The sequence below is a fragment of the Poromitra crassiceps genome, assembly GCF_964638095.1.
Source record: "Poromitra crassiceps genome assembly, chromosome: 19".
In the NCBI taxonomy this organism is placed as follows: Eukaryota; Metazoa; Chordata; class Actinopteri; order Beryciformes; family Melamphaidae; genus Poromitra; species Poromitra crassiceps.
In genome coordinates, this window is record NC_139646.1 from 11,930,569 (window position 1) to 11,951,909 (window position 21,341).

The 21,341-nt window shown below is 45.5% G+C and overlaps 1 protein-coding gene across 4 annotated transcripts in view; it reads left to right on the plus strand.

The window, feature by feature from the left end:
• inpp4b (inositol polyphosphate-4-phosphatase type II B) overlaps positions 1–21,341 on the plus strand; it is a 175,035-nt gene that overhangs the window by 100,877 nt on the left and 52,817 nt on the right. For all 4 annotated transcript variants that reach the window (XM_083655610.1, XM_083655613.1, XM_083655611.1 and 1 more), the window contains 3 exons: positions 104–251; positions 8,123–8,253; positions 17,349–17,465. In XM_083655610.1, the coding sequence (XP_083511736.1) occupies positions 104–251; positions 8,123–8,253; positions 17,349–17,465 (396 nt within the window). The remainder of the gene's footprint in view (positions 1–103; positions 252–8,122; positions 8,254–17,348; positions 17,466–21,341) is intronic.

The window sequence follows — 21,341 nt, forward strand, 5'->3', positions numbered from 1 at the left end:
TTTTCCCTCCCTGCTGCTTTGCTCTCTCGCTCTACCTCTCCCTCGCTCCCCCCCTCTCACCCCCCCCCCCCTCTCTCTCTCTCTCTCTCTCTCTCTCTCTCAGTGTTCAAGAACCCAGTATGCAAGGTGTACAGATTTCAGACGGTGGACAGCAAGTGGATGCTCGTGCGGGAGCAAATGGAGGAGTGCACTCTGTCCTTCAGCATCCCCAAACAGCTACTCTCACTGTACATTCAGGAGGACACGAGGAGGTAAGCTCCTCTCCTCACAGTGTTGTACATTCAGCCAACATGAGGAGGTAAGCTCCTCACAGTGTTGATCCAGTGTACAGTCAATAGGACATGAGGAGGTAAGCTCCTCAGTGTTGATCCAGTGCACAGTCAGGAGGACATGAGGAGGTAAGCTCCTCAGTGTTGATCCAGTGTACAGTCAGGAGGACATGAGGAGGTAAGCTCCTCACAGTGTTGATCCAGTGCACAGTCAGGAGGACATGAGGAGGTAAGCTCCTCACAGTGTTGATCCAGTGTACAGTCAGGAGGACATGAGGAGGTAAGCTCCTCACAGTGTTGATCCAGTGTACAGTCAGGAGGACATGAGGAGGTAAGCTCCTCAGTGTTGATCCAGTGTACAGTCAATAGGACATGAGGAGGTAAGCTCCTCACAGTGTTGATCCAGTGTACAGTCAGGAGGACATGAGGAGGTAAGCTCCTCAGTGTTGATCCAGTGTACAGTCAATAGGACATGAGGAGGTATGCTCCTCACAGTGTTGATCCAGTGCACAGTCAGGAGGACATGAGGAGGTAAGCTCCTCACAGTGTTGATCCAGTGCACAGTCAATAGGACATGAGGAGGTAAGCTCCTCAGTGTTGATCCAGTGCACAGTCAGGAGGACATGAGGAGGTAAGCTCCTCAGTGTTGATCCAGTGTACAGTCAGGAGGACATGAGGAGGTGAGCTCCTCACAGTGTTGATCCAGTGCACAGTGAGGACATGAGGAGGTAAGCTCCTCACAGTGTTGATCCAGTGCACAGTCAGGAGGACATGAGGAGGTAAGCTCCTCAGTGTTGATCCAGTGTACAGTCAGGAGGACATGAGGAGGTAAGCTCCTCAGTGTTGATCCAGTGCACAGTCAGGAGGACATGAGGAGGTAAGCTCCTCACAGTGTTGATCCAGTGTACAGTCAGGAGGACATGAGGAGGTAAGCTCCTCACAGTGTTGATCCAGTGTACAGTCAGGAGGACATGAGGAGGTAAGCTCCTCAGTGTTGATCCAGTGCACAGTCAGGAGGACATGAGGAGGTAAGCTCCTCAGTGTTGATCCAGTGCACAGTCAGGAGGACATGAGGAGGTAAGCTCCTCAGTGTTGATCCAGTGCACAGTCAGGAGGACATGAGGAGGTAAGCTCCTCACAGTGATAATCCAGTGGATGGCACTGCCAGCATTGTGATTACATGGCCTGCGTGCTGCCGTTGGCTTGTTGTGGTTGCTTATTTCCTACCGGCATAATAATTGATATCAACTAGCCATCCAATGGTGTTACACTCCAAAGTTCAAAGTAACACTACAATCAGCCCGGCGATGCCTAATTATGCGTAGGTGTGTAGCTTCAAGACATCCTTAGCCAGCTCACTGTTGTAAATGATTACTTAAGCGCTAGGTCTATATTTGGGGAAGGGTGAATTATTCAGGTCTGTTTAACACTTCAAAAGAGGCCTCCACGCCCAAGCATACAGAAAACCACAAACATTGTCTCTCTCAAACGCGCACGTGCGCGCACACACACACACACACACACACACACACACACACACACACACACACACACACACACACATGCAGGCACGCACAACCTCCCCCCTCCCTCCTCCCCTCCTAGTGCTGGCCTCATTTTTAGTACATAGATATAATATAATCATTAGATCATATGAAAATAAGGAGTGTAGACTCAAGTGAAGGCATGGTCCTGAGTCCAGTCCATATAGTGAGTATGAATTAGGGCAGGTTAAGACAAGGACAGAGGGAGGTGATGCGTTACCAGTCTCCCAGAGAGTGTGCCTCGGTAAGTAGATCAAAGTATGCCTCCCCTCAGGCCCAACCAGTGTTTGTCAAGACAGATCATTCCTCAACTTTCCTGTTGTCCCTGGCAACCCCTTTTCATACATCACACAGGCATGCACACGTACACGTGCACAGACACACACACACACACACATACACACACACACGCTCGCGTGCACACACACACACGTACACGTACACACACACACACAGAGGTTTGAATGATTTCTTTACGTTTGCTTCAATTCAGGAAATCCAGAGGCACCGAGGATAAAGATGCAATCAGGGATTTAGTGGGGCTTGGTAATGGGATGAGAGTTCATTATGGGCACGTAAAAGACCACACACACCACTCAAGGACACACTCTCCCATGCACAGACGCACACATATTCACGTGCATACAAATGAACACCGCGTTCCATTTACAGTGCGTATTGTGTACGCACCGTGCTGCCCACCACACCCCCATACACACACACACACACACACACACACACACACACACACACACACACACACACACACACACACACACACACACAGGTACAGAAACAAACACACTATCATATATACTATACTATACTAGGCAGGCCTTGTTGTCAGTCTACCACTCAAACAGCTGCACTGGAATCCCTGCTCATTGTGCTGGAACAGTCCCAGTCCACGGCTCCCACAGGTCCTCTCTATATCCTCCTCCTCTGTTGATTAAGCAAGTAACCACACGCACGCACACACGCACACGCACACACACACACACACACACACACACACGCACACACACACACACACACACACCGTCTACTGCGCAAGTCTCTTTTCATCCTTTACAGTACCAACTGAGAATGGGTTTGTGTGGGCATACGGGCAGGGCAGCGGTAGATTCCCTGCTTACCAACACGACGGTCGCAGGTTCGAGCACCCGTGTTGCATCCGGCTTGGTCGTGCGTCCATGCAGGCACAGTTGGTCGTGTCTGCAGGTGGGAAGCCGGATTAAGGCGCCATTTACACGGCCTCCGGCGCAGTGGCGCACCATCATTGCCATGGGCCCCGGTGCAAATATTTGCTCTGGGCCCTACCTAACAATTATATTGTTATCGAAAATATGGACTCATTACTTTTTTTCATCAGGCAGATTGTTAGCCGTCTATTGTGCGTCCGGCTACGCTCCAACTCCATATATGGTCAATGATGTCACCAGAACCTCACAGGAGACTCCGCTGAAGACACGTTGGAAAGAGAACACGTTCGTATTTTCCCATGATGACGCAATCCACTGAATCCAGTAAACTAAACAAGCATGGAAGTGTATTTGGAGTGGGACTGCAGCAGAAACCGTAAGTACGTTACGTTTCCCCAAAGCGAGACTCGCTCTTCATGGGCCCTTGACAGCTCTGGGCCCCGGTGCACCGCCTGCACCGCCGATCGTTCCACCAGTGCTCCAGTGCGCCGCACTAGCCCCCCACGCTCTGTTCATTGTTAATGGGGGAGCTGCGTCAGGCTATGGCAGTGGGAGCAGCAGGGGGCTGCGTGAAAAACACAGCAGTGGTCGTACAGCGAGAAAGTACAGGGCGATCCTACTTTTGGGGAGATGCAACCCGACACCACACACAGCTGGCTGAATGTACCCTAAGGGTATGTGTCCTGGTCGCTGCACTAGGGCCTCCTCTGGTTGGTCGGGGCGCCTGTTCGGAGGAGGGGAACTGGGGGGAATAGCGTGATCCTCCCACGTGCTACGTCCGACTACCGGTGAAACTCCTCACTGTCAGTTGAAAAGAAGCGGCTGGTGAGTGGTGAGTGCACATGTATCGGAGGAAGCATGCTAGCCTACAGCTCTCCCCAGATCACAGAGGGGGTGGAGCAACAACTGGGATAGCAGGAAGAAGAGTTTTGATGTCTCAAGTCTCATCCATGTAAGACAATGTGTGCATGCAGCAGGCTCAAAGACATGACTACCGTCTAGTACTGTGCGTCTGCTTCGTGCATGGTGCACTTTATCTGCAGCTCGGTCGCTTAAGCACCTCTCCTATAATCCTCTTTAAATGTTGTCGATCTTCACACTGCCTCTCCATTTAGCCAACTCCACTTTTAGTCAACCTCACGCTGCTGCTGCTGCTAGCTTGGTGTTTTAATGGTTCAGTTAGCGCTGCAAAGTTAGCGAGCGCAGAGGCTGCTGGTGGGCGGCTCACTTTGCTTTACCGCTTCACGGTTCATGTCGGACGGCTCTTCCCTTTGTTTGTCGGCTTTGATGTCTGCAGTGGTGTTCTGATCCGACTCCGCCAACACAGACGTGGCTGCTTTTCCGTCGCTTCTCACTGAAGATGTGTGCGACTCTCCGTGCGCGCGTTGTGTAAAGATAATGAATGCATGTGTCGTTAGGTGTCGACGTGTGGGTGTGGATTAAAGCCCGTTCATTAAGAGCCGTCTGGTTTGCATGTCCTCTTTCGTTTACTATTCATAAACAAGCACTGTGCTCATGTTGTGGATGTGCGCTGTGCTCGTGTTGCGGCTGTGCCTCGCTCTCTGATCATATAGGGGGGTTCCTCCGTATATACGGAGGAACCAGGGGGTTCCTCCGTATATAAACCCCCCCCACTAAAAACATGCAGAAGATCAGATCGTCATCGTCATCCGACCAGTGACGACAACATCCGAAGTTGGTCCCCGGCGCTGTACGAGAAAGCGACCACTGCTCCTGGCCTGCCCCCCGGAGGAAAGGACATGCCTGGATGGGTTTAATGCAGAGGACACTTTTCACCGGCCACAGCATGAGTGTGTTGTGGCCGCATGCATGTATTGTGGTGTTCGTGTGACAATAAAAGACGGGCTTGTCCGTTACGAGAGTTTTTATAGGTGACATAGGTGACACCCGTCTTGAATGATTCTGCTATTACCGAGCGTTCAAGAGTAGTAGTCATGATTGTTCTGGTTAGGATGGGCCTGTTGCTTCTGGTGGAGCTAGGCGTATTATGAAGGAAGTGGTTTGTTTGCCAGTCCTCTCACGCAGCTCATATTGACCCAAGGTACAAAGCTCTCTGTGATTAAATGGAACAGGCACTATAACGTGCCATGAAATAAAGGTGGCCACATGACAGGTCTATGCTCTTTGGAAAATGTATTCTGTAATCTATAAGTCAGGGGTCCAAGTCAGTTTTAACACCTTCTTCTAGTCGCTGCTTCATGTCCCTCATCGTTTTCTTTTTGCCTTCTGTGGCCAATATGTGCATCAGCTTTTCATCATAATCAATGCCATTGACATTCAGTTTTGTGGAATTTTGTCTATTATTATTTGAGTTGTTGTGTTACAGTACCATGCTTTACTCCTCATGTCCCTCTCCTTTTCCCCTTTTATTAAGTCACTGTCTTCCATCCATCATCCATATCGTTTTCTACATACATACTATTACATTGTGACTCTTCTTCACCTTCACCCTCTTCAAACAATAGCATTCTGATTAAGGAGGTGACACTGTACCCCTCTTTCTCCCAAACCACTGCCTTCATTTGGCATGCAGATTAGTGTGTCTACTTAGACCTTGACCTCCACTGCAGACTCCCCGACACAAAATAACAGTCTGTCAGCCCAGCCCAACACTGATACACAAATAACAGTTAAGAGAGATAGGGGTTATATATTATTGTGAATGGTTGCAATCTGTTAAAGGGCATTGTGTCTGTCTCGCACCATGCTGCTATATAAACCAAGAAATCAGGGAACATTGCCCCCTGATTGGTTAAAATGGTCCATTGATGGCATTATGGGCCACTTTAAACTAAATGGGTATGCTGGAAACAATATATTTGATTGAAACCAGGGAGAAACATGGGGGCCCTACTCAGACCTCACGAGCTCTGAAATCTATCTCAAAGCTCCCATCTTGACACCACTAGAGCCCTGATATAATTATCTTATTCAGCCCTAGGCTGGCATTAGCATGCATTGATGACAAAACATTTTTCATTTTCATTTTCATTTTTTTCTTGGTGAAGTTTGTTTTTCCTCTTCTGGAGTGAATGTTAAGAAATATTTTTCTCTCTCTCCTCCCCCCCCCCCATAAGAAATAGGAGTTTTGAGCCAGTCTATTTTTACAAAGATGCTAGTCTCATCACTGGGACTATTGCACACACCTTCTGTATAAACCTTCTGAAATACATGCATATTCATCTTTGGTCTTAAATCCCTGAATAATTCAGAGTCACTTCTGACGCTAATGATATGCCATGAGTGAAAATGATGTTTTTCTTTCTAAAACAACCTAGCAGCGCTTGCATGCCTTTGGTACTGCAAGATAAATGTGTATTGCTCATGGTAATCAGGAATGCACATGCGTTGTGGGGAAGCCTCCTGTCTATCTCTGCACACCATGAGCATAGCTTACTTTCTTGCAACCACCTGCAGAGCATCTTGGCAAAGACACCCAGCATGTGGTGCCACTCCGCCTAAAGGTCGTTCCTTGTAGCAGGTTTGTTTACAACTCGGAAGAGGTGAGAGATGGGGGGGAAAACGTTTCCGATGTGTTGTATCATTTGTTATCCAGCCAGTCCACTTGTTTTCAGCTGGGCTAGACACTGCCTCATGCCAGATGTGAATGTACGTATACATACTGCAACTTACTTACCCTGGGGCGTCCTGGTAGCGCAGCAGGCCTGGAGTGTGTGCTTGTTGGTCATGCCAGGGGCCTTGGCTCTTGTCGTATGTCATCCCCTCTCTCTGGCAATGTCTCAGTCACTCTCGACTATGTCGTTTCCTGTCGAGCAAAAAATACCTCAAGGTACAATGTAATCTAAAAAAAAATAACTTACCCAAAACCTACCTGGAGGAAACCAGAAAACGGTCAGGAGAGTCTATCGGCTCCTACTGCTTTGTTGAAGCGGTTGAACATGAAACGATACGTTCATACAATCATCTTTGATATTAACAAAAAGTCTAACCAACGGGCATTCGTACGTGTAGCCTATCGGACTAAGACATATACAAAATGTATGAGGCGTATTCATTGAAAATTGGGCTCATTATCATGAAAGCAATGCACGTGGCTGTGTATTTGTTATCCTGAATACCACATTGAATCTCACTAAACCGCTCATTTCTATAATATCACTGCAATTTACTTTTCAATGGATGCTAGAGGGCTGGCTTTTGAATTATTATCTGTCCATCTGATGTCGCCTTTCAGATGCAAATGAGGGATCACTGAAAGAGGCCCTGCAACCCCTCCCCCCCCCCCCCACTCCCCCCGCGCGCGCGCGCTTCTCCACATGCACACATAAATACACACACGTGCGCGCATGCACACACACACACACACACAAGCTACCCCCCCACATATGGTTTTACCCTGGCCTTAAAATGGTGTTTGTCTCCTGAGGCTCCAGGCAGAGCTTGATGACGTGACAGACAGGTGGTCAGAGACACCAGTGGAGAGTGGATGGTTTTGTTCTAAGTGATGGGGGAAGAGTGGCAGCAGTGGGGGAGGAATTTGATATGGCCGAGCAGAGTGGATAAGTGGACACTAGCTACTAGCCTGAGGTTCACGAATGCATTTGTTTCTTTGGCTCAGCACTAGATGCTTGTGGACTTTTGTGTGTGTGTGTGTGTGTGTGTGTGTGTGTGTGTGTGTGTGTGTTGCGCACGCACGCATGCACGCACGCATATTTTCCCAGAAGTGTTAAATGATTGTTGATACCCAAAGCTAAGGGAACTGGACACGAGCCAAGGCTAGATACCAAAGCAAGCATTATATATTACTCACTAGTTTATCAGCCTTTAAGTAGAGGGTATAATGTCTGGCTGGAAGCAACATAGATTCTCTATTTAAGTTATTGATTGTGGATATTAATGAACTATAATTGAAAAACCACAGTAGCTAAGCAGAAGCAGTATGCAAGCGACTGATGCTGTGTTAATTCGCCAATTGTACGTTGACGAAGCCACTTTAGTGCCACGTTTGATCGTTTCTTCAAGATTTTGTTGACGAATAAATGAATGGAATTCATTACTGGTTGGTTTCCTGCTCATGATGTCCATAAAGATGGTCACAGATCTGGCTCCCTCTGTGTGTCTTTAGGGTGCAGGAGCTGATGGACCTGGGTGAGCTCTCCACTCACTGGGACAACTTAAGGAAGGAGGTGATGACACGTTACAGAGGGATCATCAGCTCCTACCAGGAGACCCAGGCTGAACTGGACAAGATGACTGGTATGGCTAGACCAGCTCACACATACAGTGCACTACACACACACACACACACACACACACACACATGCACATTATGCACACACACAAGTGCAAACATGTGCGCGCGCACAGTACACACACACACAACACCACACTTGAACACACACACGTGCGCGCGCACGTGCATAGATGGCTGTGTGAAGTCTTGAAATGGCTGTGAAATGGCTCATCCACCCCTGCCCATTGGTTTCTCTGTTAAATCGTCCTTGTTGAGATATGATTGTCCATGTTGTTGGTCCTGCATAAAATCATACTTTCTCTTCTCTCTCTCTCTCTCTCTCTCTCTCACATCATGGTCTGTATTTGGTGCACCGACAAACTTTTTTTTTTTTTTTTTTTTAATCCCTGCAGTGGATTGGAATGCCTAGTGTTTTACTTTGAGAGGCGAGGGAGAAGTAGAGAGCCTGGTTATGGTTTGATAACAGTGAATTCCTCTTCCCTTTTGGAATCAACCCAACGGAAATAAATTAGAATTTATTTCTTTGTAAATACAGTATATTGTGGCTGAGAGAATAGCTCACCATGAGGCAGCACGATGCACTCTGCCACTGTATGGAGGACTGTGTGCTGTTTACATGTGTCAATAATGCCACTGTATGGAGGACTGTGTGCTGTTTACATGTGTCAATAATGCCACTGTATGGAGGACTGTGTGCTGTTTACATGTGTCAATAATGGAGCGATCTACTGGAACGTGGTCCTGAGGAAGAGAGGACAATTTGGAGTAGAACGATGCCTTCAGGGCAACTAGTGTCAATGGCAGCCGTGTCAAGAGGTTGTTGGAGAAATCATGCCTTTTTAGTGGTTACTTGCCATGTTGCCATAGCAACGCAGGTTTTAGCAGGGTTAAGTGGAATGTGTGTGTGCGCATGCATGTTTTGTCAAAGTAAACGTTACAGTAGCAGCACAACTAACGTGGATCAATCTCTTTTGCAAAATGCAAACAAAAACTGGAGGCTTGTGTCACATGTAGAAAACATCCTCAATGTTTTATTGTGGAACTTTGTATGCAAACATCCCTTTTTGTTTTTGGATCATGAAATCAATCAACAGAAAATAATGACTTTTGATTAACCTGTTCATTTACCTGTGAACAAGGAAACATGAGTGGAAAATGTGAGTTTAACTTTTTGATAGTGATGTCAGAGTATGTAGAAAGTATGTAGATGATGTATTTGATGTGTTAAAACTCCCTACATACGGGGGTACGGTGATGCAGTGGTAAGCGCTGTCGCCTCACAGCTCGAAGGTCCTGGGTTCGATTCCCACCTGGGACGCTGTGAACGCTGAAGGAATGCGTGCCCGTCCGCATGTCCTCGAGTGCCCAACGCCCGGGTGGGGTCGTCAAAAGGGCCTTTCTGTGTGGAGTTTGCATGTTCTCCCCGTGCCTCCCGGGGGTTTCCTTCATATAGGAACCCCCTCACCAAAACATGCAATATCCTGGTTGCTGATGTGGTGCCTCCTCTGGTCGTTAAGGGCGCCTGTTCGGAGGGAGGGGAACTCGTTGGAATAGCGTGATCCTCCCACGTGCTATGTCCTACCGGTGAAGCTTCCCCTGTCAGGTGAAAAGAAGCGGCTGGCTAACTGCCCATGTCTCGGAGGAAGCATGGAGCCAGTTTTCGGCTCTGCCCAGATCGGCAGAGGGTGGAGCAGCAACCAGGATAAATAAATTAAAATTAGCACTAATGGGGGATAAAAAAGGGATAAAAAAATCGGGGGGGAAATATAAAAAAATAAATATAAAAAACAAACTCCCTACATACATACAGTATACATCCATATACATATAGCAGGCACTGTCCTTTCACATACACATGCACCAACCCAGTAGACAGACAGGAACACAAACAAACACACTTTGTTGTACAAAATGACAGCTGTTATGTCTATCTGTCAAATGATCTGTCTCTCAAATGACTGCCCGTGCAATTCTTATCGGGAATAAAAGAACACTGTCATCAAATAAGCTCATATACCGAGCAGGGAACTATTGGTCCTCTGTATCTGTCTCTTTGTCTCTCACATTCTCTCTCCATCATGTCTTCCCATTCATATTTCACTTTCCCATGGCCGTAGGAACCTGATAGGAACCTGATGGCCAGTGATTGATTTTACTCTGATATCCTCCCGTCCCCATAATGAGATATTTGTCACTGTTGCTTTTCCCTGTGGGCAGCTGATGAGCGATGATGGTGGCTCAGCCTCCGCACTGCTGGCCTGGTCTCTGGGGGGTGGGGGTAGTGGTGGTGGTGGTGGGGGGGGGTCTGGTCTCTGGGGGGGGGGGGGGGTAGTGGTGGTGGGGGGAGGTCCACTCTCTGGGGGGTGGGGGTAGTGGTGGTGGGGGGGGGTCCACTCTCTGGGGGGTGGGGGTAGTGGTGGTGGGGGGGGGGCTAGTGGTGGTGGTGAGGGGGGGGTCCACTCTCTAACATTATGCATAACATCTAGCATTATGGTTCCTGACAAGCTCCATGCATGGCCCAGATGCTACAAGACACGGAGGAGCCCCCCCCCCCTCCCCACCTCTCCCCTGCTGTAATCCAGCCCTGCATTAGCTTCACAGGGTGACAGACATGGCTAAACAAGCTGCTGCCCATTCATTATTGATACGTAATAATATGATTAAAGAAAGGCGGAGAGTTTCGGGGGGGGGGGGGCAGTGTGGGGGAGGTCAGGTAAGGAGCAGTGGGTGAGAGAAGACCAGAGAACACGAGGAATCTACAGAGAAATCCTATCCTATAATAAGAAGTATTATAGGATAGAAGTAAGAAGTATGTCTGTGAGTTAGTGAGTGAGAGAGTGAGTGAGCAGAATTGTGTTCGGCCACAGCTATGCCATCTTACGTGCGATTGCGCTGAATATTTCAGGAAGTGTAAAGAAAGAGCACCCCTGCGGATGACCTGGTAATTAGGGCAGATTAATTGCCGAATGCGCAGATTAACGGCCTAATTTGGCCATGCTGCACACTGGCTGCACAGCCTCCACTGCACGAATCAGCGGTGGAGCAAATCAGTGGAGACTGCAGAGGAGCGTCTGCAGTCGGGCAGCTGCAGTTGAGGCGAGTTGAGGAGCTGTTCTGCAGCTCCAGGGAGAGGCAAGTCATGATTTTTTAAATGCGTGCTTCACAAATCCGACCGTGGCAGTTCTTTGTATGTACTGTATGTACATTAAACACATTAAACACATTATGTTCATGTGTTTGTATCTGTTGGTGAGCTATTCTTGACAATTCTTACGTCATTTATGGGTCTCGGAAACACACCAGACGCTAACATGTCTGTCCCCATTGGCCAGCCTGTCAGCACACAGTCCAGAAGAAGAACTGGACGGACAAACCCCTCTGTATTTGTCATATGACAACCCAACACACGCATGCGGCCAGCTACACACACACTCATGCTGATGGCGGTCGGTGAAATATTGTCTCTGCATTTAGTTGTCCCATCCAGGGTGGTGCTTCCTCTGGGGGGTAGGCCAGGAGCAGGGGGGGGCTTTCTTGTGTACAGCACCCGTGGACCAACTTCAAACAATATCGTCACTGGTCAGATGACGATCTTCCGCCTATTCTTAGTGGGAGGTTACCACTGCGCCACCGTGCCCCCAGCCGTGCCCCCAGCAGTCCATACGGGTTGGACGTGCAGAGAACGCAGCATGTACCCTCGATACACTGCACGGGTATCCTGCTAGTATTGAGAAAAGAAGAAACGGTGTGTGTCTGAGTAGAAGCCACAGAGGAGAGCTGCATGAAAATAATAAAGACAGTGAGAAAAGGTAGGTAGCAGAATAAGAAGAGGAGTAGTCCTTGAGGAGGTTGAGGCCGTGTACCCAGGTTTATAAGTTCAACGCCCTCAGTGATTCCATTTGATCCATGTTTAATGATGCGCTGACCTCAGCGAACACTACAGAATAATATTCCATTCATGAATTAATCATCCCCACTCCCATTGTTTGTTTGTCGGCCGGCGAATTAGAGAGCCAGGCGTAATCCCCGTTAGCGTGGTGTTTTTCGGACCTCCAATACTGCCGGTGCCTCTGCACAAAACTTGTCAATCACTCCTCAATGTCACTGATAGGATAACTACGGCTCCGGGCCCGGAGCTAAGCAGATAAAGGCAGTGTCATATGTCTGCGTTACTGGCAATACAGCCAGTTATTGTCCAGATAGCAAGACAGATGAACATGTTAGCTCATATCTGAGGCGCTGTACTCTACCTGCTCTGGGAAATAGAGGCATTAGGACCGTAGTCTCAGTAGCCTGTAGCCTCCAGCCAGGTAAAGTTCAGCGCAGCAGTGCAAGATCAATAGTGATATTGTAGTTACTAGTTGCTACATAACAGTGAAGGCAAGCCCTTGATAATAATAATAATAATGACCAGAATGGTATATAATTGGATATGGTGATAAAATATTACTCTGGGACATGATTTGGTTTTAAATCTCAGCGTTCCAAAACTGAGCTAACATTGCATGCTCTCCCGTCCTGACACCTGATGTGTCTGACGTCTAGGACAAATCTCCACTTTGATTGATTATAAAAACGAAAATCCTGCGGTGCTCCACCACAGCACCACAGACCATGAAGACGAAACCCTCAAATGCTGCTGAAATAAGCCTAGCTGGATCTGCCAGACCTTAGTTACTTGCCGCCCATTGCCTGTCCAGTGGTACAGTAGTTACTGTAGTTTGTAATCTTGTTTGATTTCCTCGGCGTGTCCTCGGGCACGCAGGCAGGCAGGCAGGGGGTGAAAGGAGTACAGGAACGTGGCGAAGAGCAACACATGACGGGAGAGATGAAAGGAAGAGATAGTCGCCAGATGTTGGTCAGCACTGTTGGCATCCGGCCCTTCTGTCACATAGCCAGCCCACCTGGACAAACAGATGGGGATTTGATATGGCTAATTCATCTAACCTACAACGGTCACTAGCTCGATTAGCCGGGTCCCCGGGGGCCCCTGCAGCTGACAGTGGCGGCCCACAGAGCAGGAGTGACAGCTTAGCCGTTGACTTCAATACAGGCCTTTGGGAAGGGCTCCTCCTAGCACTAAGAGGTATTGAGCCACACTAAGAAGACGTAATTTAAGACAATGTGTTGGGGAGCAACATGGCAAAGACATTTGTATGTCTGCTGCTTGTGAATCATCACAGCACATCACTAATCCCGTGGCGTCCCTCACAGTGTTCACGTCTTGACATTTGGAGTAAATCCACTTATGTTGGCATCTCACTGTGAATAGATCTGAAGAGCAGATGTGAGCTACTAGCAAGTAAGGCATGCTCTTTACTATGCAAATGATTGAAGAACATATCTGAATGCTTCCTGGGTGGCAATAATGGGTACATTTAGTTCCCTCGACAGCACACTTTTGACACGTTTTCTCCCCCTTCTACATCTTTTTGACACTACTTTTCAGTCAACGTGAGAACATCTGTTGTGGGATAAAGGTTCATATTCATGTGTCCTGTGCAGCAATGTAATATATCCAGAAGGGCAAGCATCTGGATCTTTGTTTGTAGCCGAGACTTATGTACCATTTTCACATTCTTGTTGAATTGCACATCTGAAATGACTCTGCTAGGAACCTATAAACCGATAAGAGTATTTGTATATAATAGCAATGTTGTGTTTGGTTTCTGTTTGTTTATGCAATAGATGGATGTAGTCACTGGTCAAAAAATAGCTTCATCTGGTTACATTTGCAGTTTGGTAAGCAGCTGGAAATCTTTGTTTAGCAGCTTGTTTGTCGTGTTTGTCACTTCTGAGCGAACATTTTTGGGCGCTTGTTTGGGTTAACAGCCGTTGCAATGGAGCTAGTGTTTTTTCCCCCCTATTTTTTATGGATTATGAGCAGGGCTCGACACCCACCAAATGTTAAAAACTGTCTGGCGGGTAACACTTTGGTGGGCGAGGTTTTCTGATCTGGCGGGTAACTCTGTCACTTCTATCAGCCACTTTGGTGGGCGAGGTTTTCTGATCTGCCTTCTGTATGAGCAGCTTCTCCAGTACTGAAGCTTTGATCCGAACATACTGTGTCCTGCTCTCTCAGTCCTCCCTGGTCTGCTGGCCGAGTGACTGTGAGGTTAAGAAAGTAAGGCTACGTACAGTAAGTAAGCCTCAGAGGGAGAAGAGTGTGTTCAGTTCAGTCCTTCACAACACAGGATTAGCTCTAACGTCGGAAAGAAGAGGTGGAACGTGTGGCTACATTTCCATAAAGATTCTTCTGTGGCTTGTCCTCTTTGTCAGGATGCTGCTGCATACAGGTCATCTACAGTGTAAGGAAGCTGCTCCTGTGTTGCAGACACACACACTCCTCAAACACCTCTCTAGTTCACCACAGTCTCTCTCTCTCTCTCTCTCTCTCTCTCTCTCTCTCTCTCTCTCTCTCTCTCTCTCTCTCTCACACACACACACACACTCAGTCACACACACACACACACACACACACACACACACACACACACACACACACACACACACACACACACACACAGAGCATACAGTTCATGTGTCAACATGAGTCAACTTCCAAGGGTATTGTTAGCGACTGAATAGCAAAATAGGATGGTATGAATAATAATAATGTTTTTATTCACTCCATTTGGTATTGGTAGCAGGATTTTTGAATCAATTCAGTAGGAGACACTTTCTCCTACTGAGGGTTCTATAAGGTCTGTAAAGTGTGTGTGTGTGTGTGTGTGTGTGTGTGTGTGTGTGTGTGTGTGTGTGTGTGTGTGTGTGTGTGTGTGTGTGTGTGTGTGTACTCTGTAATCATCATTACCATTACAAAAAAAGATTATCGTATTTTAAGAAAGTTTACCAGCCACATTAGCTAGTGAGCCAAGAAGTTAATTTCAAGCTCTGATTAACCATTTTTGCTGTTTGTTGTTGGTGCAATTCTTTTGGAGTATGTGTATGTGATGAGAATAATATGGCAGTGGTCTTTCCCCAAAGGGAAGGCTGTGAACAGACGGCAGCAATATGGCCAGGGTTACTGCATTCTAGGAGAGCTAGAACTTCATTCAGAAGCAAGCCTGGGTTTGTTTTGTTGAGTATGTTCCTCGCAGGGTTCGGGTCAACAATCATTCATATTTATTAGATAGTTGATTATGCAATTATGTAAGCACTTTAATGAGGCAGCAATATTTATTTCTGTTTTCGAAATCCATAGGCTCCCACCACAATTCTATTATATATATATACACACAATAACTCCCCATCTACACTAATACTTAATACATTAAGAAATAATGGATTCAATATTTTTCATTAAAATAATATCCCACAACATTTGGTGTTGTTTGTTTGTTTGGATGGATTTATTTTTTTATTTTTTTGCATGAGCAGAAATAGCCACCAGGGCTGAATAGACAAAGAAAGCAGCACCACCAGAAAATCCAAGGGAGAGATGGCACAGCACTGGCTGCAAGTGCAGTGCAAAAAAAACAGCACAGCATTGACTGCAATGACATGTCACCAGAGGTGTTGCCAAAATCAAACAAACATCTTGTGGATCTTGTGGATAAATTAACTTTATTAACCTAATTTACAGTAATACAGTACAGTTCATTATAATGAATTGAATCAGTATGTCAATTTCCCCCTTTTACCCAATTCCCCCTTAGGGATTAATACAGTTATCTAATTAATGTGCTGTTCTCTTCGCCCAATTCATCAGTCATGATGTTATCCAAGACTATACTGTATGCAAATAGCTTGTAACATCCCAGCTGACAAGCACATAACTAGCGCTGGGCTAGTTTTTGTTCTAACTAGATATGAATTTCAAAAGACTGTCTTAAAAGAGGATTTAATTAAAAGTTTTAATGGCACACTAAATTAGTAAAGTTTCTGATATTTGAGAATGTGTCTTCCCTTGTTTCGGTCTTCTGTGCCTGTTTTGAATAACTTCATTTTAAATAAATTACCTCTCTATGCAAACATCACAACACTTCTAAATGGCTTCTGTTGCTTGATTGTTCTTAAAAGCTTAGCCTTGTTTCAAAGAGGCTCGTCAACACCATTTACATATTTGAGATTTGAACAGTGAACATGCGTGTCAGATTGTCTTCTTGAGCTTAACTATAAGCCACAAGCAAAGACGCTTTATCGGTTGGGGGGAAATTTTAATTGGAGGTTTTGAACAAAGCAGGACCTGCGAAGGGCGTACAATCCTACGCTTAAAGGATTACACTTCACACATTAGTGGATGGTATAGAGGGTTGATTGAAATTGAGCTAGTTTTGTGATGCATGGTGACATCTCTGATGAGTAGATAGACCACATACCTGAGACTGTTCAATTATCTTGCATGTTAGTCTTTACCATTCTTTGTTCTATGTTCAGCCGGCACGAGTACTTAAAAGTGGGTGGATGACGTAATTTTAATTGTATGTGAACCCATGTGCTGCTCACCTGTTGTTTACATGTTGCCCATGTAATATATGATTTCTGAAAACGACTGGTTAATTTGGGTTTTACAAACTTAACTGGCCACATAGAGAAAAGTGAAAATATTCACCATATTCTTTACTACCATTTTACCTCAGCGAATCATTTGGGTATAACTTAGTTGCAATAAAGTCCTGAAAGATCTTCATCCCCTCTAAAATGTGTAATTGAGTCTCTGAAAGCTCTCAATGATTGTACCGCAGTTACTTCTACAACACATCTCATTGAAATGGATTTTAATTTGGTGCTTTTGTCATTCAATTGCTCATCAAATAAATCTCAAGTCATTTAATTGCACGGGAGGCGTTCTTTTCATTGGAAAATCAAAGAGAACATTCGAACATCTACCTAATTTACTATCTGTGATATTCACTAATCTGCTAGTCTTTACCCCTCTTCTCAATTAGCACGTAAACAAGGCAGTAAAGAGAGAAGGCCTTATGAAGCAGCCATGTCGGAAAGAACATACGATAGCTAGAGCAGATGGCGAGGGTTTTCTATAACACTAGGGCTAATCATCACAGCAATGGGTTTGTTTTTGAAATGTCCACTCTGTTTCAACACTTATTTTTTTATTACAACAGTGTGATACGTATTTCTGTCTGTCTTTCAGTTTCAGGTCCAGGTCCTTCATTCAAGCCAAGCTGCTGCAAAGCCCAGAAGTCTCTAGAATTCATGCCAATAAACCTGCACACCCAGAGGATGAGGGTGACATGTCCCAGAAAAGCAGGTATTGCACTATTGTCTTATCATCTGCATGGACCTCAAACCTGTTCCCATGAAGCACTCAGAGGACTAGAAAATAACAGTAAAGTGCATCTTCCTCATAGAAAGAGCCGCTGACGGGGGGGGGAAAGGTGGTTTCATGTGAGAGATATTTCTAGAAGTTGAATCCGCCGTGGTTTATCTTTGCCTGCCGCTGCTGCACTTCTCCATCTGTCTATCTGAGAAACTCAGTGGGTAGTTCTAGGTCATCGCCCGGGCTGAAAGGTGAGAACCAACTTTGTGACAAGACACTAATTAAGCCCTTTGCGTTTGTCCCGAGAGGAAGAGTAGGCCATCCTTTCCACCATTGCTCTGTAGCTGGCAGAGCGCGTTAACGCCCCGGAACTGTCCGAATGTATTATGGCTTCTAACTGCTGCCACACTAGCTGTGACTGGGCCGCATTTCAAGTGTGCACTCCATGATTGATATAAAGCTGAAGGCAGACAAACCTAGACATAGATTCCTTCACTGACGACATCAGGGCTGACAGGTGGAAGAAGGGAGAAAATCCAGTCATCTTACAGCCATGGCCGCTGCACTGCACTGCCCTGCTCTCCCAAGGCAGGAAAAGGCACAAAAAAACACACGGCTAAAACGAGACTTAGATTAGTTTGTCTCTTGAGTCATAGACATTTTGATGCAGAAAGTATCTTCTATGGCAGCCATTCCCAAACTTAAGAATACCGCGGCCCAGTTTGAAATGTGAAAATCTTCCGGGGCCCACACAACCATGTAATCACAACTCTGATCAACACATGAAACACGAAGATGAATCATTTCCCTATACCATTTATTTCATATTTCATAAACGGAACATGTGAACGTGGGCATATTGCAAATTAATATTCCATCCACATGCAAGAATCAAGGAAAAATATCCAAAAGCCTGATTGCCAACATTTTCTCCCTCCTTACTCATCAGAAGTATTTGCATGCATAACCAAGATGAGATAACTCTTGTTATCATTTGGCGCTATATACAGTAAATATAAAATTGATTGATTGATTGGTTGATAGATTTTTTGAGACAAACTGCGATGAACAACAACAGAAAAAAATGAATCCATAAGCTATTAAGGAATTGTTTTGTCGCTGTGAATATGAAGGTAAAACTAGGTCACCTATGTAGCAGAAATTGGTGCTCTATGGCCAGAGAAAATTGAGAAACCGCTCTAGAGCATGCGAGTGATAATAATAATTGATAGGATTTATACAGCACTTTTCAAGGCACCCAAAGCGGTTCACCTATCTGTGTGTGTGTGTGTGTGTGTGTGTGTGTGTGTGTGTGTGTGTGTGGGGGGGGGGGGGGGGGGGGGGTCTCATCCACCCCTGATGTGTAGCACTCACCTGGGTGATGCAGCCTATTACTGTAGCGCCAGAACATGAGCTATTACTGTGGAGACTGGAGAGTAGAGGACTGAAAGAGCCCATTAAATATCAAGGGATGATTGCCATGATGGAAAGGGAATTTAGCCAGGGCACCGGGGTTACACCCCTACTCTTGTGATAAGTGCCGATACGATCTTTATTGAGAAAGGGTTAAAAATAGAGAGACGTTAGAGAACACATTGCATTAATATGTGGGAGGGGTATATAACAATGGGATTTGGATTAAAAAACAAAAAAAACAACACCACATAGCTGCATTTAGTCTTGTTTTTGTAACCTACAGGGGGCACTGTTCCATTTCATGGAACTCCCTCCCTTGGAACTCCCTCTTGCAAACTAGAGAGAGAGTGGCGTCAGCGGAGGACCAAAATGCGAGACTCATTAGCCAATGAACAGCCAGGAATGGGTCTCGCGCTACTTTTGCCTGCTAAAATAAAGCTGATAATGTACAATTTGATTCAAGGGATGAAAAACCCTTTCAGAGTACAACACAAACTGTCTATGTTGCTGCAACTCGACAGTACTGCTTAATCCAGGACCTTACTTCCTGGAACTCTTGAGAGTAAAAAACTGGTCCATTGGAGTGAATGGAGATGTCGGGACTTTTCTATCTACACGGCTCTGTTGCAAACTAGTGACCTTTAGGTGACTGTCACCTTGTTCATCCGAAAATAGGAGGATTTCTGAGTGGTTTTATGTCTGGTATCTGTCCCCTTTCACCCCCTTGTGATTTTTTTCTCTCTTTTTCCATTTTTTGGGGTATTTTCGTACTAATCACGAACCCAAAATGTAAATTCTGATTTTTTTTTTTACTTGCACTACGCTCTTTAAGTCTGTTTTATAAGCACATACACCGCTATGCTGCTTTCAAACCTGGAGTTACTCACTCCTACAAGATACACACTAGAGGTGATGAATATGCAAATCAAGGGGTGTCCACTTTCACATTGCAATAAAAGGATTCTGGCTTTGACTTAAGCCCATTTATACGCTCCTTTCTTTATGTACCGGAAACCTTGTAATAATGCCTAGAGCTACCATCAGCTTCATAAGAAATCTATGTCATAATAAATGCCAAAGTCATCAAATAGCATATGGACGGTTGCGTCACAAAACTTGAAGTAATAACCAGTATCATTAAAATAAACTACTTGTTTAAAAAAAAAATAGCAACCTCAGCTCCTTTCATTGAATGCATGTCTAAGAGTGGTGATCAAAAGACACCGCACTACCAAGGGTGCCAGGAAATGTGCTGAGTTTAGCAGGCGGTCCTGTGTTTGCAGCGTGCGCGCATGGCTACGGCTTGGATCATCTTTTCAACGATGTTTTGCAGGGCCAGATCACACAGTGGGCATCCCAGCAGGTCCTGCTTCAGACAGCGTGTCCAGGGATGTGCTGTGGGAATATCTCACGGCTTCTGTCTCCCACTGCCTGCCACAGTTCTTACTGGCAAAGAGCAGAAGCATCAAAGAATAGCCATATCTATATGTAGCTCTCTCTCTCGCGCTCTCTCCATTTCTCTCCTTTATCCACATCTGTATCCATATCTACATGTATAGAATAGATTCCATTGTGTTGCTTTCCAAAATCGGTGCCATTGACTGTACACATTATGTCACTATCAGGAAAACACAAAGTTATATGAACATTCAATTGACATGTGGAGTAGATATGGGCATAACAATTGCCTGTGCAAAGTTTCATTGCAGTGAGAATTTCCGTTGGGAGAGTGGCTTGTCCGTGAGTTGAAGTAGAAAACAGTTTTTATTAAGAAACTCTTTCTTTTTCATTTGATAAATAACTAAGAAAATTATTTCAGTGATTTCTGAGACAGAATTGGCTTAATCAAATCAGATTTTTTTCAAACCAATTATATTACTGTGTTATGACATGTTGCAAATTCAATCTCTGTGTGCCATCTTAAACAAAATTGAATTAAAGGTGCTTGGTATTTAAAGACAGCGCTTCAGCAGAACGACATGAAAAGTATAAAAGTGCATGGCCCGGAGGCTGAATCAAGCCTTTATCTGACAAGTCAAGATATTAATTATGAATATGCCAATATTCCCCTGTCGATTGTATGGTTTGGAATTTATCAGATTTCATCAATGTCGTTTCCTTAAAGGATAAGGCTGGTGTTTTTAACGCATTGCTTACCGCCAACAAATCCTGTGAAGATAACAAAATCAACGATGCGTTTGCATTGCACTCCTGGGACTTTCTGACTTCCTGTGTACCGTTTTTAGCCATCAGCCCGGAAGTCATTGGCTCCAATTGTAAGCTAAAAACCTTGGAATACAGCTCACAAAGACATAGTTTCAATTTTAGAAATCGATAACTGTTGCCATGAAGAGTCAGGCTGTTGTAGTTTCAAATGGGAACGGATTCTTCATTATGCCTATAATGCTGCCTCTTATATTATATTATATTATAAAATGGCTCTCTCAAATC